The sequence below is a fragment of the Zonotrichia albicollis genome, chromosome 30 (assembly GCF_047830755.1).
Source record: "Zonotrichia albicollis isolate bZonAlb1 chromosome 30, bZonAlb1.hap1, whole genome shotgun sequence".
Lineage (NCBI taxonomy): Eukaryota > Metazoa > Chordata > Aves > Passeriformes > Passerellidae > Zonotrichia > Zonotrichia albicollis.
This window is the reverse complement of record NC_133848.1, coordinates 4,456,128-4,472,594: the sequence shown is the minus strand read 5'-3', so window position 1 is coordinate 4,472,594 and position 16,467 is coordinate 4,456,128. Positions and strand designations below refer to the sequence as shown.

Here is a 16,467-nt window from a genome sequence, read left to right as displayed (position 1 = left end):
CATGGCGACGCGCAGTGCGAAGGGGCGTGGCCGGGAGGGCGGCGCATGCGCAGAGCTAGCGGCGAGGCCGCCGGGGGCGGGGCCGGCGGAGGGAGGCACAAAGATGGCGGCGGGTGCGGCGGGAGTTGTTGCCATGGCGGCCCGCGGGAGGTGCGGGGGGACCGCGGGGCGACCCCGCCGAGGGGCGTAGGGGGGCGAGGGGGGCCGCACTTGGGGCTGGGGGGGCTCCGGGACAGCGGACACCCCCCCCAGGGGAGCGGCGGGGCCGGGCGGGGGGTGCGGGACAGGGCCCCGGGGGGCGGGGGGTACCGGGATGATGGGGGGGGGCAGCGGGAGCGCCTCGCGGAGGCACCGGGATAGGGGAGGGGGGAACCGGGGTGGGGGGGGCACAGGGGAGACCCCCGGTGAGGAACCCCGGGCCCGGAGAGGGGGGCGGGGCCCTGAGGGGCGGGGGGTGATGGGGGCACCGGGAGGGGTCCGGGGGGGCTGCGGGAACCGCTATGGGGGAACCCCGGAGATTGCGGGCCCGGGGGTGCAGGAACCGCTTTGGGGGGACCCCGGGATTGCGGGGGGGGCTGACCCCGGGAACCCCTTTGGAGGGACCCCGAGATTGCGGGGAGCTGAGTTCGGGGGGTGCGGGAACGGCTTTGGGGGGACCCCCGGGGGGTGCGGGGTGGCCCGAGCTTTGGGGTCCCCCGAGGCTTTGGGATCCCCCGAGGGTTTGGGATCCCCTGAGGTTTTGAGATTGCCCGGAGCTTTGGGGTCCTCCTGAGGCTTTTGGATCCCCCCAAGCTTTGGGGTCCTCCGAGCTTTGGGGTCCCTCTGACGTTTTGAGATCCCTCGAGGCTTTGGGGTCCTCCGAGCTTTGGGGTCCCTCTGACGTTTTGAGATCCCTCGAGGCTTTGGGGTCTCCCCGAGCTTTGGGGTCTCCCCAAGCTTTGGGGTCCCCCTAAGGTTTTGGAATCCCTCGAGGCCTTGGGGTCTCCCTGAGCTTTGAGATCCCCCAAGGTTTTGGAATCCCCCGAGGCTTTGGGATCCCCCGGAGCTTTGGGATCCCCCCGATGCTTTGGGGTCCCCCCGATCTTTGGTGTCCCCCCGGTAACCGCGATGTCCCCGCAGGGCCCCCGCCGACGGGACGCTGTGTCCGGCCGCCGGGCGCGGGGGGCTGTGAGCAGGTGGGTGCCCCCCTTCCCCTTCCCCTTGTGCCACCCCCCCCTCCCGGTGACCCTGCCACCTTGTCACCGTGCTGTCGCTGTCCCCGCAGGCCCCGCCATGCCCCAGGCCTCGGAGCACCGCCTGGGCCGCACCAGGGACCCCGGTGCCCCCGTGGTGACGGCGCAGCCCCGGGCGGGCTCCCGCCTGCCCAGCGGGCACCGAGCGCTGAGCCAGGAGCGCCATGCGGCCCCCAACGGGCTCAGCCCGGCCCCCAAACTGCGCCTGCTGCCCCCCCGGCCCCCGCCGCCCCCCGACGACCCCCGCCCCAAGAAGCTGGAGCTGGAGCGGGGCCGGGCGGCCAAACGGGGGGACCCCGCTCCCCGCGGGCCGGGGGGACGCCGGGGGCCGCTCAAGGCCGATCACGGCGTGAGGGTGCCCGGGGGAGCCCCGCAGGTGCCCGGCAGCGCCTCCTTCTCGCTGCCCAGCGCGGCCGAGCGCCGCCGGAGCAACCTGGCCCGCTCCAAATCCATCAGCATCGGCGACCTGAGCCAGGGAGGAGGAGGAGGTGGCGGCGGTGGTGGCAGCGGTGTCGCCGGTGTCCCCAGCCGCGCCGAGGACGTGGCGGTGGCGCTGAGCCGCTTGGTGCTCAGGGACTGCGGGCACCCGCTGGGTGCGGGCGCGCTGGCGCTCCGCCGGAGCTCCTCGCTGCGCAGGGTCACCGTGAGCACCGGGCCCGACGGCAAAGGCACGGCGGCGCTGCTCTCGGTGCGCCCCGAGGGCGGCCCCCGCGCCCGCCCCGAGCCCGCCTTCGGACACGGCCCCGGCAGCCCCGCCAGCGGCCGGACCGAGGACAAGGCCGCGGTAAGAGACCGGGAGGGACGGAGGGGTGGGTGTGGGGTGGGGCATCCCTGTCCCCAGCCCTGGGGACATTTGGAGACCCCCACGGTATCCCCAGCCTTGAGGACATGTGGAGACCCCCATGCTGTCCCCACCTTTTGGGACATTTTGAGACCCTCCCACTGTTCCCAGCCTTGAGGACATGTGGAGACCCCCACAAAGTCCTCAGCCTTGGGGACACTTTGAGACCCCCATGGTGTCCCCAACCTCGGAGACATTTTCAGACCCCAGCAGTGTCCCCACATTTGGGGACATTTTAAGACCCCCACGGTATCCCCAGGTTTGGGGACGTGTTGAGACCTCCAGCACTGGGGACATTTTGAGACCCTCTCAGTGTTCCCAGCCTTGAGGACATGTGGAGACCCCCACAAAGTCTTCAGCCTTGGGGACACTCTGAGACCCCCATGGTGTCCCCAACCTCGGAGACATTTTCAGACCCCAGCAGTGTCCCCACCTTTGGGGACACTTTGAGACCCCTGCAGTAACCCCAGGTTTGGAGACATATTGAGACCCCCATGCTGTCCCCAGCCTTGGGGACATTTTGAGACCCTCCCACTGTTCCCAGCTCTGGGGACATTTTCAGAACCCTGCACTGTCCCCATCCTTGGGGACATTTTGAGACCTTCTCAATGTCCCCATTCTCAGGAACATTTTGCAACCCTCACATTGTGCCCAGCTTTGGGGACATTTTAAGACCCCCATGCTGTCCCCAGCCTTGGGGACATTTTGAGACCCTCTCAGTGTCCCCAGCTTTTGGGACACTTTGAGACCCCCACAGTGTCCCCAGCCTTGAGGACATGTGGAGACCCCCACACTGTCCCCAGCTTTGGGAATATTTTGAGACCCCCACACTGTCCCCATCCTCGGGGACATTTTGAGACCCCCACATTTGTGCCCACCTTTGGGGACATTTTAAGACCCCCATGCTGTCTCCAGGCTTGGGGACATTTTGCAACCCCCATGCTGTCCCCAACCTCAGGGACATTTCATGATCCCTGCAGTGCCCCAGCTTTGGAGACACTTTGAGACCCCCACACTGTCTCCAGCCTTGGGGACATTTTGTCACCCCAATGCTGTCCCCAGGCTTGGGGACATTTTTTGACCCCCATGCTGCCCCCATCCTCGGGGACATTTTGTGCCCCCCGCAGTGTCCCCACTCAGGCTGGGTGACATCGCCAGGGTGGCACAGTGGTGGCACTCTCACCTGTCCCCGCTCCAGTCCTGTTTTGGGGACCCCCTCAGCTCTGGGGTGGGGTCACTGCTGTCCCCCCAGCTCAGGTGGCCGGTGCCATCCTTGTGTCCACACAGCTCCGGAGTGACCACAAGTGACCGGTGGCACTCTGGTGACACTGAGGTGACACCGAGGCGGCCGCCGCCCCCTCCCCGTTTCCGCATCCGCCCCCTCCCCTCCCCATCCCTCACCTGCCGTGCCACGTGTGGGGCGATCGTAATCCCCAAAACGCCACCAGGGCACGGCCACCCTGCCTTGTCCCCACTCGGGGTGTCCCCAGCGCTGTCACTGGGTGTCCCTCATCCCCTCCAGCCCCCCAAAACCCCTGTGTGGAAACCACGGGGGGATTTTTTGGGGGGTGTTTACCCCGCAGCTCCGGCTAATTAATCCCCCGGGATGAGCCTCGCCGGGCCCAGAATAGCGCAGGGGAATCGGATCAGCTAATGAGCTGAGGACGGGGGGAGGAGGAGGAGGGCACACTCACGGTGACCGGTGCCACCAGCGGTGCCACCAGCGGTGCCACCAGCGGCCATGCCGGGGCTGCAGGGAGCCACGCTGGTGGCGGAGCTGCCGCGGAAGCTGCAGCGCTCGCTGCTGCCCCGCCGGGAGCTCCCACCGGGCCGCGGCTCCGCCGACATCGCCGAGTCCGTGGTGCACACGGCGGTCATGGGGCTGCTGCTGGTCACCGGAGAGGTGAAGGCAGCGCCGGGGGACAGCCGGGGGGACAGCCCGGGGCACGGGGTGTGGCTCACCGGGTGTCCCTCGCTGTGTCCCCCCCAGACACACCACACGCTGCTGCTGGGCTCGGGCCACGTCGGCCTCAGGAATTTGGGCAACACGGTGAGAGGGCGGCGAGACCTTCCCCGGGAGGGATTTGGGGTGACCTTGGGGTTCCCAACCTTCCTGTCCCTCTGTTCTGGGCTGTGGGAGGGATTTGGGGTCACCTCAGGGTCCCCATCTCTCCTGTCCTGGGCTGTGGGAAGGATTTGGGGTCACCTGGGGGTGATCTCATGCTTGGTGGCCATGGTCCTGTCCTGCTGGGATGTCACATTCTCAGAGCTGCCCCAGCCCCACAGCGCTGTCCCCAGGGTCCCCAACCCTCCTGTCCCTCTGTCCTGGGCTGTGGGAGGAATTTGGGGTCACCTCGGGGTCCCCAACCCTCCTGTCCTGGGCTGTGGGAGGAATTTGGGGTCACCTCGGGGTCCCCATCTCTCCTGTTCTGGACTGTGGGAGGGATTTGGGGTCACCTCAGGGTCCCCCAGGCTCGGTGGCCGTGGTCCCATCTTGCTGGGGATGCTCCACAGCTCTGTCCCCAGGGTCCCCAACCCTCCTGTCCCTCTGTCCTGGCCTGTGGGAGGGATTTGAGGTCCCTTGGTGTCACCTGGGCGTCCCCTCAGTGTCCCCAACCCACCACAGCCATCACATCCCCGGGTCCCCCCAGCCCCACGGGGACACCAAGGCCACCCTGAGGGAGCCCTGGTGACAGTGCCACCCTCCGTGATGTCCCCGTGGTGTCCCCTCAGTGCTTCATGAACGCCGTGCTGCAGTGCCTGAGCAGCACCAAGCCCCTGCGGGATTACTGCCTGCGCCGCGACTTCCAGCAGGAGCAGCCCCCCGGCCCCCGCGCCCCCCAGGAGCTCACTGAAGGTGGGACAGACCCCCAAAACCCTCCCCAGAACGTTCCAGAAGCCCCTCAGAGGACGCTGAGCCCGCAGTGTCCCCGCTGTCCCCGCAGCCTTCGCCGATGTCATCGCCGCCCTGTGGCACCCCGACTCCTCCGAGGCCGTCAACCCCGGGCGCTTCAAGGCCGTGTTCCAGAAATATGTCCCCTCCTTCACGGGTTACAGGTGAGCTATCCCCCCAAAAAAATAACCTTTTGGGGACCCCCCCAAGGGGGACAAAGTGTCACCAAGTGTCCCCAACAGCCAGCAGGACGCGCAGGAATTCCTCAAGTTCTTCATGGACCGGCTGCACGTGGAGATCAACAGGAAGGGCCGGCGCACCCCCAGCATCCTGTCGGACACACGGAGAGCCCCGGCCCTGGAGGACCCCGAAACGCTCAGGTGAGAGAGAAGTGGGATGGAACCCCGATTTTGGGGACAGCTGTCACTCCAACGTCACCTTGGCGTCACCTTTGCAGCGACGACGAGCGCGCCAACCAGATGTGGAAGCGCTACCTGGAGAGGGAGGACAGCAAGATCGTGGGTGAGCGCTGGTAATGGGGGTGTGCCCCACTTCCCTGGGACCCCAAAATCTCTGGGGGTGCCCCCCTGAACCCCCTCTTTGCCCCCCAGATCTCTTTGTGGGGCAGCTGAAGAGCTGCCTCAAGTGCCAGGCCTGCGGTTACCGCTCCACCACCTTCGAGGTGTTCTGCGACCTCTCGCTGCCCATCCCAAAGGTACGGTGGGGTGAGCCCCCAAAAAAACCCTTTAGACCCCTCCAAAAACACTTCAGACCCCTGATACACCCCTCAGAATCCCCCAAAAACCCCTAAGATTCCCCAAAAACCCTTAAGATTCCCCAAAAACCCCTAAGATTCCCCAAAAACCTTTCAGACCCCTCCAAAAACACTTCAGACCCCTGATACACCCCTCAGAATCCCCCAAAAACCCCTAAGATTCCCCAAAAATTTTCAGACCACCCAAAAACCCTTCAGACCACCCAAAAACCCTTCAGACCCCCCAAAAACACCTCAGAGCTATCCATAAACCCTTCAGACCCCCCAAAAACACCTCAGACACCCCCAAAAACCCCTAAGATTCCCCAGAAACCTTTCAGACCACCCCAAAACCCTTCAGACCCCCCCAAAAACACCTCAGAGCTATCCAAAAACCTTTCAGATCTCCTAAAAATGCTTTCAGATCCCCCCAAAAACCCTTCAAACGCCCAAAAGCACTTCAGACCCCCCAAAAACCCTTCGGACCACCCCAAAAACTCTTCAGACCCTGCAAAAACCTCAGAATCCCCCAAAACCGTTCAGATCCCCCGCAAAACCCTTCAAACCCCCAAAAACTCTTCAGACCTGTCCAAAAACCCTTCAGACCCCCCCCCCCAAATGCTTCAGATCCCCTCAAAACCCTTCAGACCCCTCCAAAAACCCCTTAGACCACCCCAAAAACCCCTTATACCCCCCAAAAACCCCTCAGACTTGTCCAAAAACCGCTTAAACCTCCCAGAAACCCCTCAGAACCCCCCAAAAACCCCTCAGACCACCCCAAAAACCCCTCAGACCTGTCCAAAAACCCCTTAAACCTCCCAGAAACCCCTCAGAACCCCCCAAAAACCCCCTTAGACCACCCCAAAAACCCCTCAGACCACCCCAAAAACCGCTTAAACCTCCCAGAAGCCCCTCAGAACCCCCCAAAAAACCCCTTAGACCACCCCAAAAACCCCTCAGACCTGTCCAAAAACCCCTCAGAAACCCCCAAGAAACCCCTTAGGCCACCCCAAAAACCCCTCAGACCTGTCCAAAAACCCCTCAGAAACCCCCAAAAACCCCTCAGACCACCCCAAAAACCCCTCAGACCTGTCCAAAAACCCCTTAAACCTACCAGAAACCCCTCAGAACCCCCCAAAAACCCCTCAGACCCCCTAAATTCCCCCCCTGACCCCCAATTTCCCCTCCTGCCCCCTCAGAAAAGCTTTGCCGGGGGCAAGGTCTCGCTGCACGACTGCTTCAGCCTCTTCACCAAGGAGGAGGAGCTGGACTCGGAGAACGCCCCGGTGAGAGGATGAACCCCCCACCCCTCCCTGAGCCCCCCCAATTTGTCCCCAAAGCGTCCCTGATGTCCCCTGGTCCCCTCAGGTGTGTGACAAGTGCCGGCAGCGCACGCGCAGCACCAAGAAGTTGACGATCCAGCGCTTCCCACGCATCCTGGTGCTCCGTATCCTTTGGGAATCGACACCCCCCAAATTTTTTGGGGGGTTTTGGGGATTGGGTGGGGGAGCACAAGGGTCACCCATGCATCTCCCCCTTTCCCTTAACCCTTGGCAGACCTGAACAGGTTTTCCACCACGCGCTACTCCATCAAGAAATGCTCCGTCTTCGTGGACTTCCCGCTGCAGCAGCTCAATCTGCGCGAGTTCGCCAGCGAGAAGGCAGGTGAGGAGAACTCCCAGGGGGGTTTTTTTTGGGGTGTTTTGGGGTTTTTTGGGGGAGATCCTAAACCTGAGCCTCACCCTGCTGCAGGCAGCCCTGTCTACAGCCTGTACGCTCTGTGCAACCACTCGGGCAGCGTGCACTACGGGCACTACACGGCGTTCTGCCGCGACCCCGCCGGTTGGCGCGTCTACAACGACTCCCGGTCAGTGCCCCCCCTCCCCGCCCTTTCCGTGCCCCCCACCCCGGTACCGAGCCCCCGTGGCCGGTACTGACGGTGTCCCTGCAGCGTCTCGCCCATCAGCGAGAACCAGGTGCCGTCCAGCGAGGGCTACGTGCTGTTCTACGAGCTGGAGGAGCCGCCCGGGCGCAGAGCCTGAGAGCCCCGAGCGGAGCCGCCTGCGGGGCCGGGGCTGCGGGGGAACCGCCGGGACCCTGCCCCGGGACACACCGGGAACACCCCGGGATCCTCCGGGAACCCCTGAGACCCCCCGGACCCGCGGAGAGGGGGGTGCGGGGGGAGCGGCCGCAGCCCGCGCGGCCCCGGGGGGTTTTGTGAATAAATTTATTAAAAAAACCCCAAAAAGCGCCGAGTTTGGGGGCTTTAGGGGCGGGGTTTAATGCTAAAGGGGCGGGGTTTGCGTTTGACTGACATTTTGTGGGCGTGGTTTATGGGGGTGTGGCCTGCCGCTGATTGATTAGAGGTAGGCGTGGTCACCGCGGCGTGCCGTGCGCGATGATTGGCTGGTGGCCTAGTAGGTGTGGCTTATCACCATAGGCGCGCTTCCTCTCTGCGCGGTACGCTGTCCATCAACGCGCTGCGCCTTCCCATTGGTCTGCGTACTCTGAGCCCCGCCCCTTCCCCTGATAAGCAGCGGGAAGGGGCGTGGCCAGCGCGGCGGACTCGGGACAGGTGAGGGGAGGGTCCCGGAGCTGAGGGGCCCGGCGAGACCGGGGGGTCCCGGTGGGTCTGGGGGCTCCCGGTGGGTCCGGGGACTCTTGAGCGGCTCTGGGAGCTCCTGGCGGGTCTGGGGGCTCCCGGCGGGTCCCGGGGTGCGGGGCCGGGCAGATCTGGGAGCTCCCGGTTCGTCCGGGGGCTCCGCTCTGACCGTGCCCGCCCCAGCTCCCCTCATGCCGCCCACCGTGGCCGTCGTGGGCGGCGGCATCAGCGGCCTGGCCGCCTGCTACCACCTGGTGCGCGCCCCCCGCCCGCCCAAGGTGAGAGAGCGTGCGACCCCCGAACCTTCCCCCGCTTCATCCCGGGACCCCCGAACCTTCCCCGTTCCATCCCGGAACCCCCGAACCTTCCCTGCTCCACCCCGTGAACCCCGCTCCCGTTCCTTCCCGGTGTCCGTCCCTCCCCGGTGCTCCCGCTCTTCCGCGTCACCCCAGGACCCCCGATGTCCATTAACGGGACCCCCAATCCCGCCGGGGTTCCCTTTTCCCTCCCCGGGACCCCAATTCCTCCAGAGTCCCAATTCCCGCGGGGTCCCGGTTGTGATTCGGGGTCCCGGTGGTGGTTTGGGGTTCCCGGTGGTGACCCGGGGGTCCCGGTTGTGATCCCGGGATTCCCGGTGTTGATTTGGGATGCCGGGGGTCCCGGTGTTGATTCGGGGGTCCCGGTTGTGATCCGGAGTTCCCAGTGTTGACTCGGGGGTCCCGGTGTTGATTTGGGGTCCCGGGGTTCCCGGTTATGATCCCGGGGTTCCCGGTGTTGATTCGGGGTCCCGGGGTTCCCGGTTATGATCGCGGGATTCCCGGTGTTGATTCGGGGTGCCGGGGGTCCCGGTTGTGACCCGGGGGTCCCGTTGGTGATTCCGTGTCCCCAGGTGGTGCTGCTGGAGGCCAGCGGCCGTTTCGGGGGGTGGCTGCAGAGCACCCGGAGCCCCGAGGGCGCCGTGTTCGAGCATGGCCCGAGGGGCGTCCGGCCCGCGGGGCCCGCGGGGGCGCAGACCCTGCACATGGTACGGGGGAATGGGGGGTCCTGGGGGGGTCCCCGGGGCTGGGTTTGGGGTCACAGAGGGGTCCCAGGGTGGGTTTGTGGTGACCAAAGGGGCTCCTGAGGGGCTGGGGGGAATTTGAGGGGGTCCCCGGGGCTGTTTTTGGGGTGACAGAGGGGTCCTGGGGGGCTGGGGGGGGTCCCCGGGGCTGGGTTTGGGGTCACAGAGGGGTCCCAGGGTGGGTTTGTGGTGACAGAGGGGGGATTGGGGGGGTCCCTGGGGGGGTTTTGGGGTGACAGAGGGGTCTCTGGGCTGGATTTGGGATGACAGGGGGGTTTCTGGGGGGCTGGAGGGGTTCTGGGGGGAGCTTATGGTGCCAGAGGGGTTCCTGGGTGGGTATTGGGGGTCCCTGGGTTTGATTTTGGGGTGACAGAGGGGTCCTGGGGTTTGGAGGAGGGATTCCTTGGTGGATGTTGGGGGTCTTTGGGGCTGGGTTTGGGGTGCCAGCGGGGTCTCAGGGTGGGTTTGTGGTGACAAAAGGGGCTCCTGAGGGGCTGGGGGGAATTTGAGGGGGTCCCTGGGTTTGGTTTTGGGGTGACAGGGGGGTTCCTGGGTGGGTATTGGGGGTCCCTGTGTTTGGTTTTGGGGTGACATAGGGGTCCCTGGGGTTTGGGTGAGTCTCTGGAAGAATTTTTGGGGTCTCTGGATGATTTTGGGGGTTCCTTGATGAATCCTGGCAGTCTCCCTGGATGAATTTGGGATCCCTGAGTGGATTCTGGGGGTCCCTGGATGATTTTTTGGGGTCCCTGGATGAATTCTGGGAGCCCTTGAATGAATTTTGGGGTCCTTAGATGAGTCCTGGGAATCATCTGGAAGAATTTTGGGGTCCCACAGTGTGGATTCTGGGGGTCCCTGTGTGAATTATGGGAGTGCCTGGATGATTGTTGAGGTCTCTGGATGTATTTTGGGAATCTCTGGATGAATTTTGGGGGTCCCTGAGTGGATCCTGGGGGTCCCTGGATGATTTTTGGGGTCCCTGGATGACTCGGGTGTCCCTGGTGTCCCCGTGTGTCCCCGCAGGTGTCGGAGCTGGGGCTGGCCGGTGACATCCTGGCTGTCCCCAAGGAGCACCCGGCGGCTCGGAACCGCTTCCTGTACCTGGGGGGGGCCCTGCACCCCCTGCCCTCGGGCCTCGGGTGGGTGGCACCTGTCCCTTGTCACCAGGGCCACCTCCCCCTGTCACCAATGGCACCCCTTGACTGCGGTGTTCCCAGGGGGTTGCTCAGGGCTGTCCCCAATGTCCCTGTGTGTCCCCAGGGGTTTGCTCCGCACAGTGCCCCCTGTCCCCAATGTCCCCCCAATGTCACCATGTGTCCCCAGGGGTTGCTCAGGACTGTCCCCCATTGTCACCATGTGTCCCCAGGGATTGCTCGGGGCTGTCCTCAATGCCACCCCAATGTCACCATGTGTCCCCAGGGGTGTGCTCTGTGCCGTGTCCCCTGTCCCCAATGTCCCCAGGGGTTGCTCAGGACTGTCCCCAATGTCCCCCCAATGTCCCCGTGTGTCCCCAGGGGTTTGTTCTGCACGGTGCCCCCTGTCCCCAATGTCCCCCCAATGTCACCATGTGTCCCCAGGGGTTTGCTCAGGGCTGTCCCCAATGTCCCCCCAATGTCCCCATGTGTCCCCAGTGGGTTGCTCCGCACGGTGCCCCCTGTCCCTGCTGTCCCCAGGGGTTGCTCACGGCTGTCCCCAATGTCCCTCCAATGTCCCCAGGGGTTTGCTCCGCACGGTGCCCCCTGTCCCCAATGTCCCCCCAATGTCACCATGTGTCCCCAGGGGTTGCTCAGGGCTGTCCCCAATGTCCCCCCAATGTCCCCAGGGGTTGCTCAGGGCTGTCCCCAATGTCCCGCCAATGTCCCCAATGTCCCCAGGGGGTTGCTCCGCACGGTGCCCCCGTTCTCGCGGGCCCTGCTCTGGAGCGCCCTGCGTGATCTCCTGACCCCGGCGGGGACGGGGCCGGACGAGAGCGCCCACGGCTTCGCCCAGCGCCGCTTCGGGCCCGAGGTGGGTGCCCCAAAACCCCGGATCCGCCCCAAAACCGCCTGGAACCACCCACAGATCCACCTCCAAAACCCCTGATCCGCCCCAGAACCGCCTGGAACCACCCACGGATCCTCCCCAAAACCCCTGATCCGCCCCAAAAGGCCCTGGAACCACCCACAGATCCACCCCAAAACCCCCAGATCCACCACAGAACTCCTGATTCACCCCAAAATCCCGGATCCACCCCAAAACCCCCTGGAACCACCCCAAAATCCCCAGATCCACCCCAAAACCCCCAGATCCACCCCCAGAACCCCCCAAACCCTCCAGAAGCCCCCAAAGCCCCGATAACCCCCCAAAGGCCAAACCCCGATAACGGAGCCCAGAGCCCCACCCGGCCTTATCGGGGTCTCCCATGGGCGGGCGGGGTCCCACTGTGCCTCTGTCCCTGTGTCACTGTCCCTTTGTCACTGTGTCACTGTCCCTGTGTCACTGTGCCTGTGTCACTGTCACTGTCCTTGTGTCACTGTCAGTGTGTCACTGTCCCTTTGTCTCTGTGTCACTGTCACTGTCCGTGTGTCACTGTCCCTGTGTCCCTGTGTCACTGTCCCTGTGCCTGTGTCACTGTCACTGTCCCTGTGTCACTGTCCCTGTGTCCCTGTCCCTTTGTCCCTGTGTCACTGTCACTGTGCCTGTGTCACTGTCACTGTCCCTGTGTCACTGTCACTGTCCCCAGGTGGCAGAGCTGGCGGTGGACTTGCTGTGCCGGACGGTGTGTGTCACTGTCACTGTCCCTGTGTCACTGTCACTGTCCCTGTCCCCAGGTGGCAGAGCTGGCTGTGGACTCGCTGTGCCGGGGGGTGTTTGCCGGGGACAGCCGGGCCCTGAGCGTGCGCAGCTGCTTCCCTGCCCTGTTCCAGGCCGAGAGAGAGCGGGGCTCCGTGCTGCTGGGGCTGGCACTGCCACACGGTGGGGACACTGCTGGGGCTGGCACTGCCACACGGTGGGGACATTGGGGACACTGCTGGGGCTGGCACTGCCACACGGTGGGGACACTGCTGGGGCTGGCACTGCCACACGATGGGGACACTGCTGGGGACACTGCTGGGGCTGGCACTGCCACACGGTGGGGACACTGCTGGGGACACCCTGGGGACACTGCTGGGGCTGGCACTGCCACACGGTGGGGACACTGCTGGAGCTGGCACTGCTGGGGCTGGCACTGCTGGGGCTGGCACTGCCACACGGTGAGGGCACTGCTGGGGCTGGCACTGCTGGGGCTGGCACTGCCACACCGTGGGGACACTGCTGGGGACATGGGGACACTGCTGGGACACTCCTGGGTCTGTGCTGCTGGGGCTGGCACTGCCACACGGTGGGGACATTGTGGGGACATGGGGACACTGCTGGGACACTGCTGGGGCTGGCACTGCCACACGGTGGGGACACCTTGGGGACACCCTGGGGACACTGCTGGGGCTGGCACTGCCACACTGTAGCGACACTGGGGACACCCTGGGGACACTGCTGGGCTGGCGCTGGCATCTGGTGGGCACAGGGACAGGGGGACACTGTGGGGACACTACGGGGACCTCCAGCTGCCACTCCTTGGACAGGTCCATCCCATGGGGCTGGGACAGGGGACAGAATGGGGACATCCTGGGGCTGGTGACAAGGTGGGGACACCCCCGGGCTTGGTGACAGCGTGGGGACCCCTGATTTGGCTGTGACCGGGATCCACTGAGGGCCGGGACGGGAGACACGGGGGGGACACCCCGAGGTTGGCACAGGGGACACCGTGTCCCCATCCCCACACGCTGTCCCCGCGGTGTCCCCGCAGGTGGCGGCGGCGGCGGGGCGGGCCCCGAGGCGGGGCTGGCGCGGCGGGCGCGGGCCGAGCGCTGGAGCCAGTGGTCACTGCGGGGCGGGATGGAGTCCCTGGCGCGCGCCTTGGTGGCCTTCGTGTCGCCGCGCGGCGCCGAGCTGCGCTGTCACTCGCCCCTGACACACCTGTGCCACCGCCGCGGCCGGTGGCAGGTGGGGACACCGCCCGTGCCACCTCCCCCGGTCCCCTTCCCGCTGTCCATCCCCGCCAACTGTGTCCCCAATGCTCTCTGTCCCCTCCCCGGTGTCCCCAGTCCCCTCTAGAGTGTCCCCAGTCCTGTCCCCAGTGTCCCCAGTGCTGTCCCCAGTCCTGTTTCCCCAGTGTCCCCAGTCTCCTTCTCATTGTCCCCAGTGCCCCCAGTCCCCTCTTCAGTGTCCCCGGTCCTGTTCCCAGTGTCCCCAGTCCCCTCCCCAGTGTCCCCAGTCCTGTCCCCAGTCACCTCCTCATTGTCCCCAGTGCCCTCAATGTCGCCACTGTCCCCCGGTTCCCCAGTCCTGTCCCCAATGTCCCCAGTCCCCTCCCCAGTCCTGTCCCTAGTATCTCCAATCACCTCCTCATTGTGCCCATTGCTCCCAGTGTCCTTATTGTCCCCAGTGTCCCCATTGTCCCCAGTGTCCCCAGTCCCCACTGTCCCCACTGTCCCCATTGCCCTCAGTGTCCCCATTGCCCTCAGTGTCCCCAGTGTCCCCTGCTGTCCCCATTGCCCCCAGTGTCCCCAGTGTCCCCTGCTGTCCCCCCAGCTCACGGTGCCCGGTGCCACCCTCACGGCCGATCACGTCGTCAGCGCCCTCCCGGCCTCAGGTACAGCGCGGGCCTGAGGGGGGGATGTCCCTGCCGTGTCCCCTCCGTGTCCCCACGGTGTCCCTGATGCTGTCCCCGCTGTCCCCAGCGCTGGCGCGGGCGCTGCCGCCCGAGGCGGAGCCGCTGGCCCGGGAGCTCCGGGCGATCCCGGCCGCCTCCGTGGCCGTGGTGAACCTGCAGTACGAGGGCGCGGCGCTGCCCGTCACGGTGAGCGCTGTCCCTATGCTGTCCCCACGCTGTCCCCAAACCCCGCGGTGACCTCAGCCCATCCCCATCCCCGCAGGGCTTTGGGCACCTGGTGCCATCCTCGGAGGACCCGGCGCTCCTGGGCATCGTCTATGACTCGGTGGCGTTCCCGGAGCACGACGGGACCCCCGCGACCCCCGGGGCGGCCTCGCTGCGCCTCACGGTGGGGACACCGCGGGGGACAATGGGGACAACGTGCAGGGTGACAGGAGGGATTTGAGGGGCTCACGGTGGGGACATCTTGGGGGGACAATGGGGACAACATGCAGGGTGACAGGAGGGATTTGGGGGGGCTTACAGTGGGTGACCCTGGAGACCCTGTGGGTGTCACAGGGCTGATTTTGGGGGCTCACAGTGGGTGACCCTGGGGACCCTGTGGGTGACACTGGGGACCCTGTGGGTGTCCCAGGGCTGATTTTGGGGGGCTGATGGTGGGTGGCACTGGGGACACTGGGATGGGGTGACCCTGGGGACACTGTGGGTGACCCTGGGGACACCATGGGGGTCCCAGGGCTGATTTTGGGGGTCTCACAGTGGGTGACACTGGGGATGCCATGGGGGTGACCCTGGGGACACCGTGGGTGTCACAGGGCTGATTTTGGGGGGCTGATGGTGGATGGCACTGGGGACACTGTGGGTGACACTGGGGACACCATGGGGGTCCCAGGGCTGATTTTGGGGTGCTCACACTGGGTGACACTGGGGACACCATGGGTGTCACAGGGCTGATTCTGGGGTGTCCCCAGGTGATGCTGGGCGGGGCCTGGTTCCAGCAGAGCTTTGGGGACCCCGCCCTGGTGGCCCCGGAGCTGCTGCTGAGCCGGGCACGGGCGGCCGTGAGCGCCCACCTGGGGCTGGCCGGGACCCCCAGAAACGCCATCGTCAGGGTGCAGCAGGTGGGGACACCACGGGGGCTCTGGGTGGGGGACACTTCAGGGGGGTGACACTTTGGGGGGGCTCTGGGTAGGGGATATTTTGGAGGGTTGCTCTGGGTGGGTGGCACTTTGGGGAGGTGACATTTTGGGGTGGCTCTGTTGGGTGACACTTGGGGGGGTTCAGGGTGGGTGACATTTCAGGAGTGGCTCTGGGTGGGTGACACTCCCAAGGGTGGCTGTGGGCGAGTGACACTTCTGGGGTGGGTGACACTTTGGGTGAGTGACATTTCAGGAGTGGCTCTGGGTAGGTGACACTTTGGAGGGGTGACATTTCAGGGGTGACTCTGTGTGGGTGACATTTCAGGGGTGTCTCTGGGTAGGTGACACTCCCAAGGGTGGCTCTGGGCGAGTGACACTTCTGGGGTGGGTGACACTTTGGGTGGGTGACATTTGGGGGACTTCAGGGTGGGTGACATTTCACGGGTGGCTCTGAGTGAATGACACTTTGGGGAGGTGACATTTTGGGGGGTTCAGGGTGGGTGACACTTTGGGGAGGTGACATTTGGGGGACTTCAGGGTGGGTGACATTTCACGGGTGGCTCTGAGTGGGTGACACTTTGGAGAGGTAACATTCTAGGGTGTCTCTGTGTGGATGACACTTTGAGGAGGTGACATTTTGGGCGGTTCAGGGTGGGTGACACTCCATGGTGTCTCTCAGGGTCTCACCCGTGTCCCCTTTTCCCAGGACTGCATCCCGCAGTACACGCTGGGACATTGGGAGCGCTTAGGTGAGAGTGGCAGCGCTGGGGGTGTCCCCTGTCCCCGGGGGTGTCCCCACTGTCCCCAGCTGTCCCCAGAGTGTCCCCATTGTCCCCCCAGAGCGCATCCAGCGGTTCCTCAAGGAGCAGCAGCTGCCCCTGACCCTCATCGGCGCCTCCTACTCGGGGGTCTCCGTCAACGACTGCATTGCCGGCGCCAGGGCGGCCGTGGGCAGGATTTTGGGGTCCCCCCCCGAGCCCTGAACCCCCCATGGCCGCCAGTGTAGGACAAAATGATTTTTTTTTTTTTTAATTGAAAAAAAACCCTTTTAGAAAGGTCCAGGGAGCGGCTCATAAATACAATAAATACCCGCGTGCCCCAGCTGGGACCCCAAAACCCGATCTGGGGACCCCAAAACCAATCTGGGGATCCCAAAACCCAGCCAGGGACTCCAAAACCCGATCTGGGGGCCCCAAAAACTCACCAGGGACCCCAAAACCGATCCGGGGACCCCAAAACCCAGCCAGAGATCCCAA

At 65.0% G+C, this 16,467-nt stretch overlaps 2 protein-coding genes across 4 annotated transcripts; both read left to right on the top strand.

Moving 5' to 3' along the window:
- The first annotated feature begins 9 nt into the window (after positions 1 to 9).
- Positions 10 to 7,972, top strand: USP21 (ubiquitin specific peptidase 21). The gene is made up of 14 exons (XM_074529097.1): positions 10 to 150; positions 1,120 to 1,175; positions 1,265 to 2,016; positions 4,064 to 4,123; positions 4,807 to 4,930; positions 5,019 to 5,130; positions 5,209 to 5,346; positions 5,424 to 5,488; positions 5,578 to 5,681; positions 6,920 to 7,006; positions 7,089 to 7,167; positions 7,278 to 7,385; positions 7,473 to 7,587; positions 7,672 to 7,972. The coding sequence occupies exons 3-14, from the start codon at positions 1,273 to 1,275 to the stop codon at positions 7,760 to 7,762; spliced, it is 1,827 nt and encodes a 608-aa protein (XP_074385198.1). The 5' UTR covers positions 10 to 150; positions 1,120 to 1,175; positions 1,265 to 1,272; the 3' UTR covers positions 7,763 to 7,972.
- Positions 7,973 to 8,239: 267 nt separating this feature from the next.
- Positions 8,240 to 16,334, top strand: PPOX (protoporphyrinogen oxidase). 3 transcript variants are annotated; one of them, XM_074529099.1, is made up of 13 exons: positions 8,240 to 8,295; positions 8,506 to 8,600; positions 9,212 to 9,346; positions 10,403 to 10,518; positions 11,254 to 11,386; positions 12,190 to 12,334; positions 13,206 to 13,402; positions 13,991 to 14,051; positions 14,140 to 14,258; positions 14,335 to 14,460; positions 15,044 to 15,193; positions 15,918 to 15,960; positions 16,052 to 16,334. In XM_074529099.1, exons 2-13 carry the CDS (start codon positions 8,514 to 8,516, stop codon positions 16,192 to 16,194), a joined length of 1,455 nt encoding a protein of 484 aa, XP_074385200.1. In that variant the 5' UTR covers positions 8,240 to 8,295; positions 8,506 to 8,513; the 3' UTR covers positions 16,195 to 16,334. The 3 variants fall into 3 exon arrangements, with proteins under 3 accessions (XP_074385200.1, XP_074385202.1, XP_074385201.1); XM_074529100.1 differs by lacking the exon at positions 8,506 to 8,600 and having other exon boundaries at positions 8,241 to 8,295; XM_074529101.1 differs by lacking the exons at positions 12,190 to 12,334; positions 13,206 to 13,402.
- Positions 16,335 to 16,467: the final 133 nt, after the last annotated feature.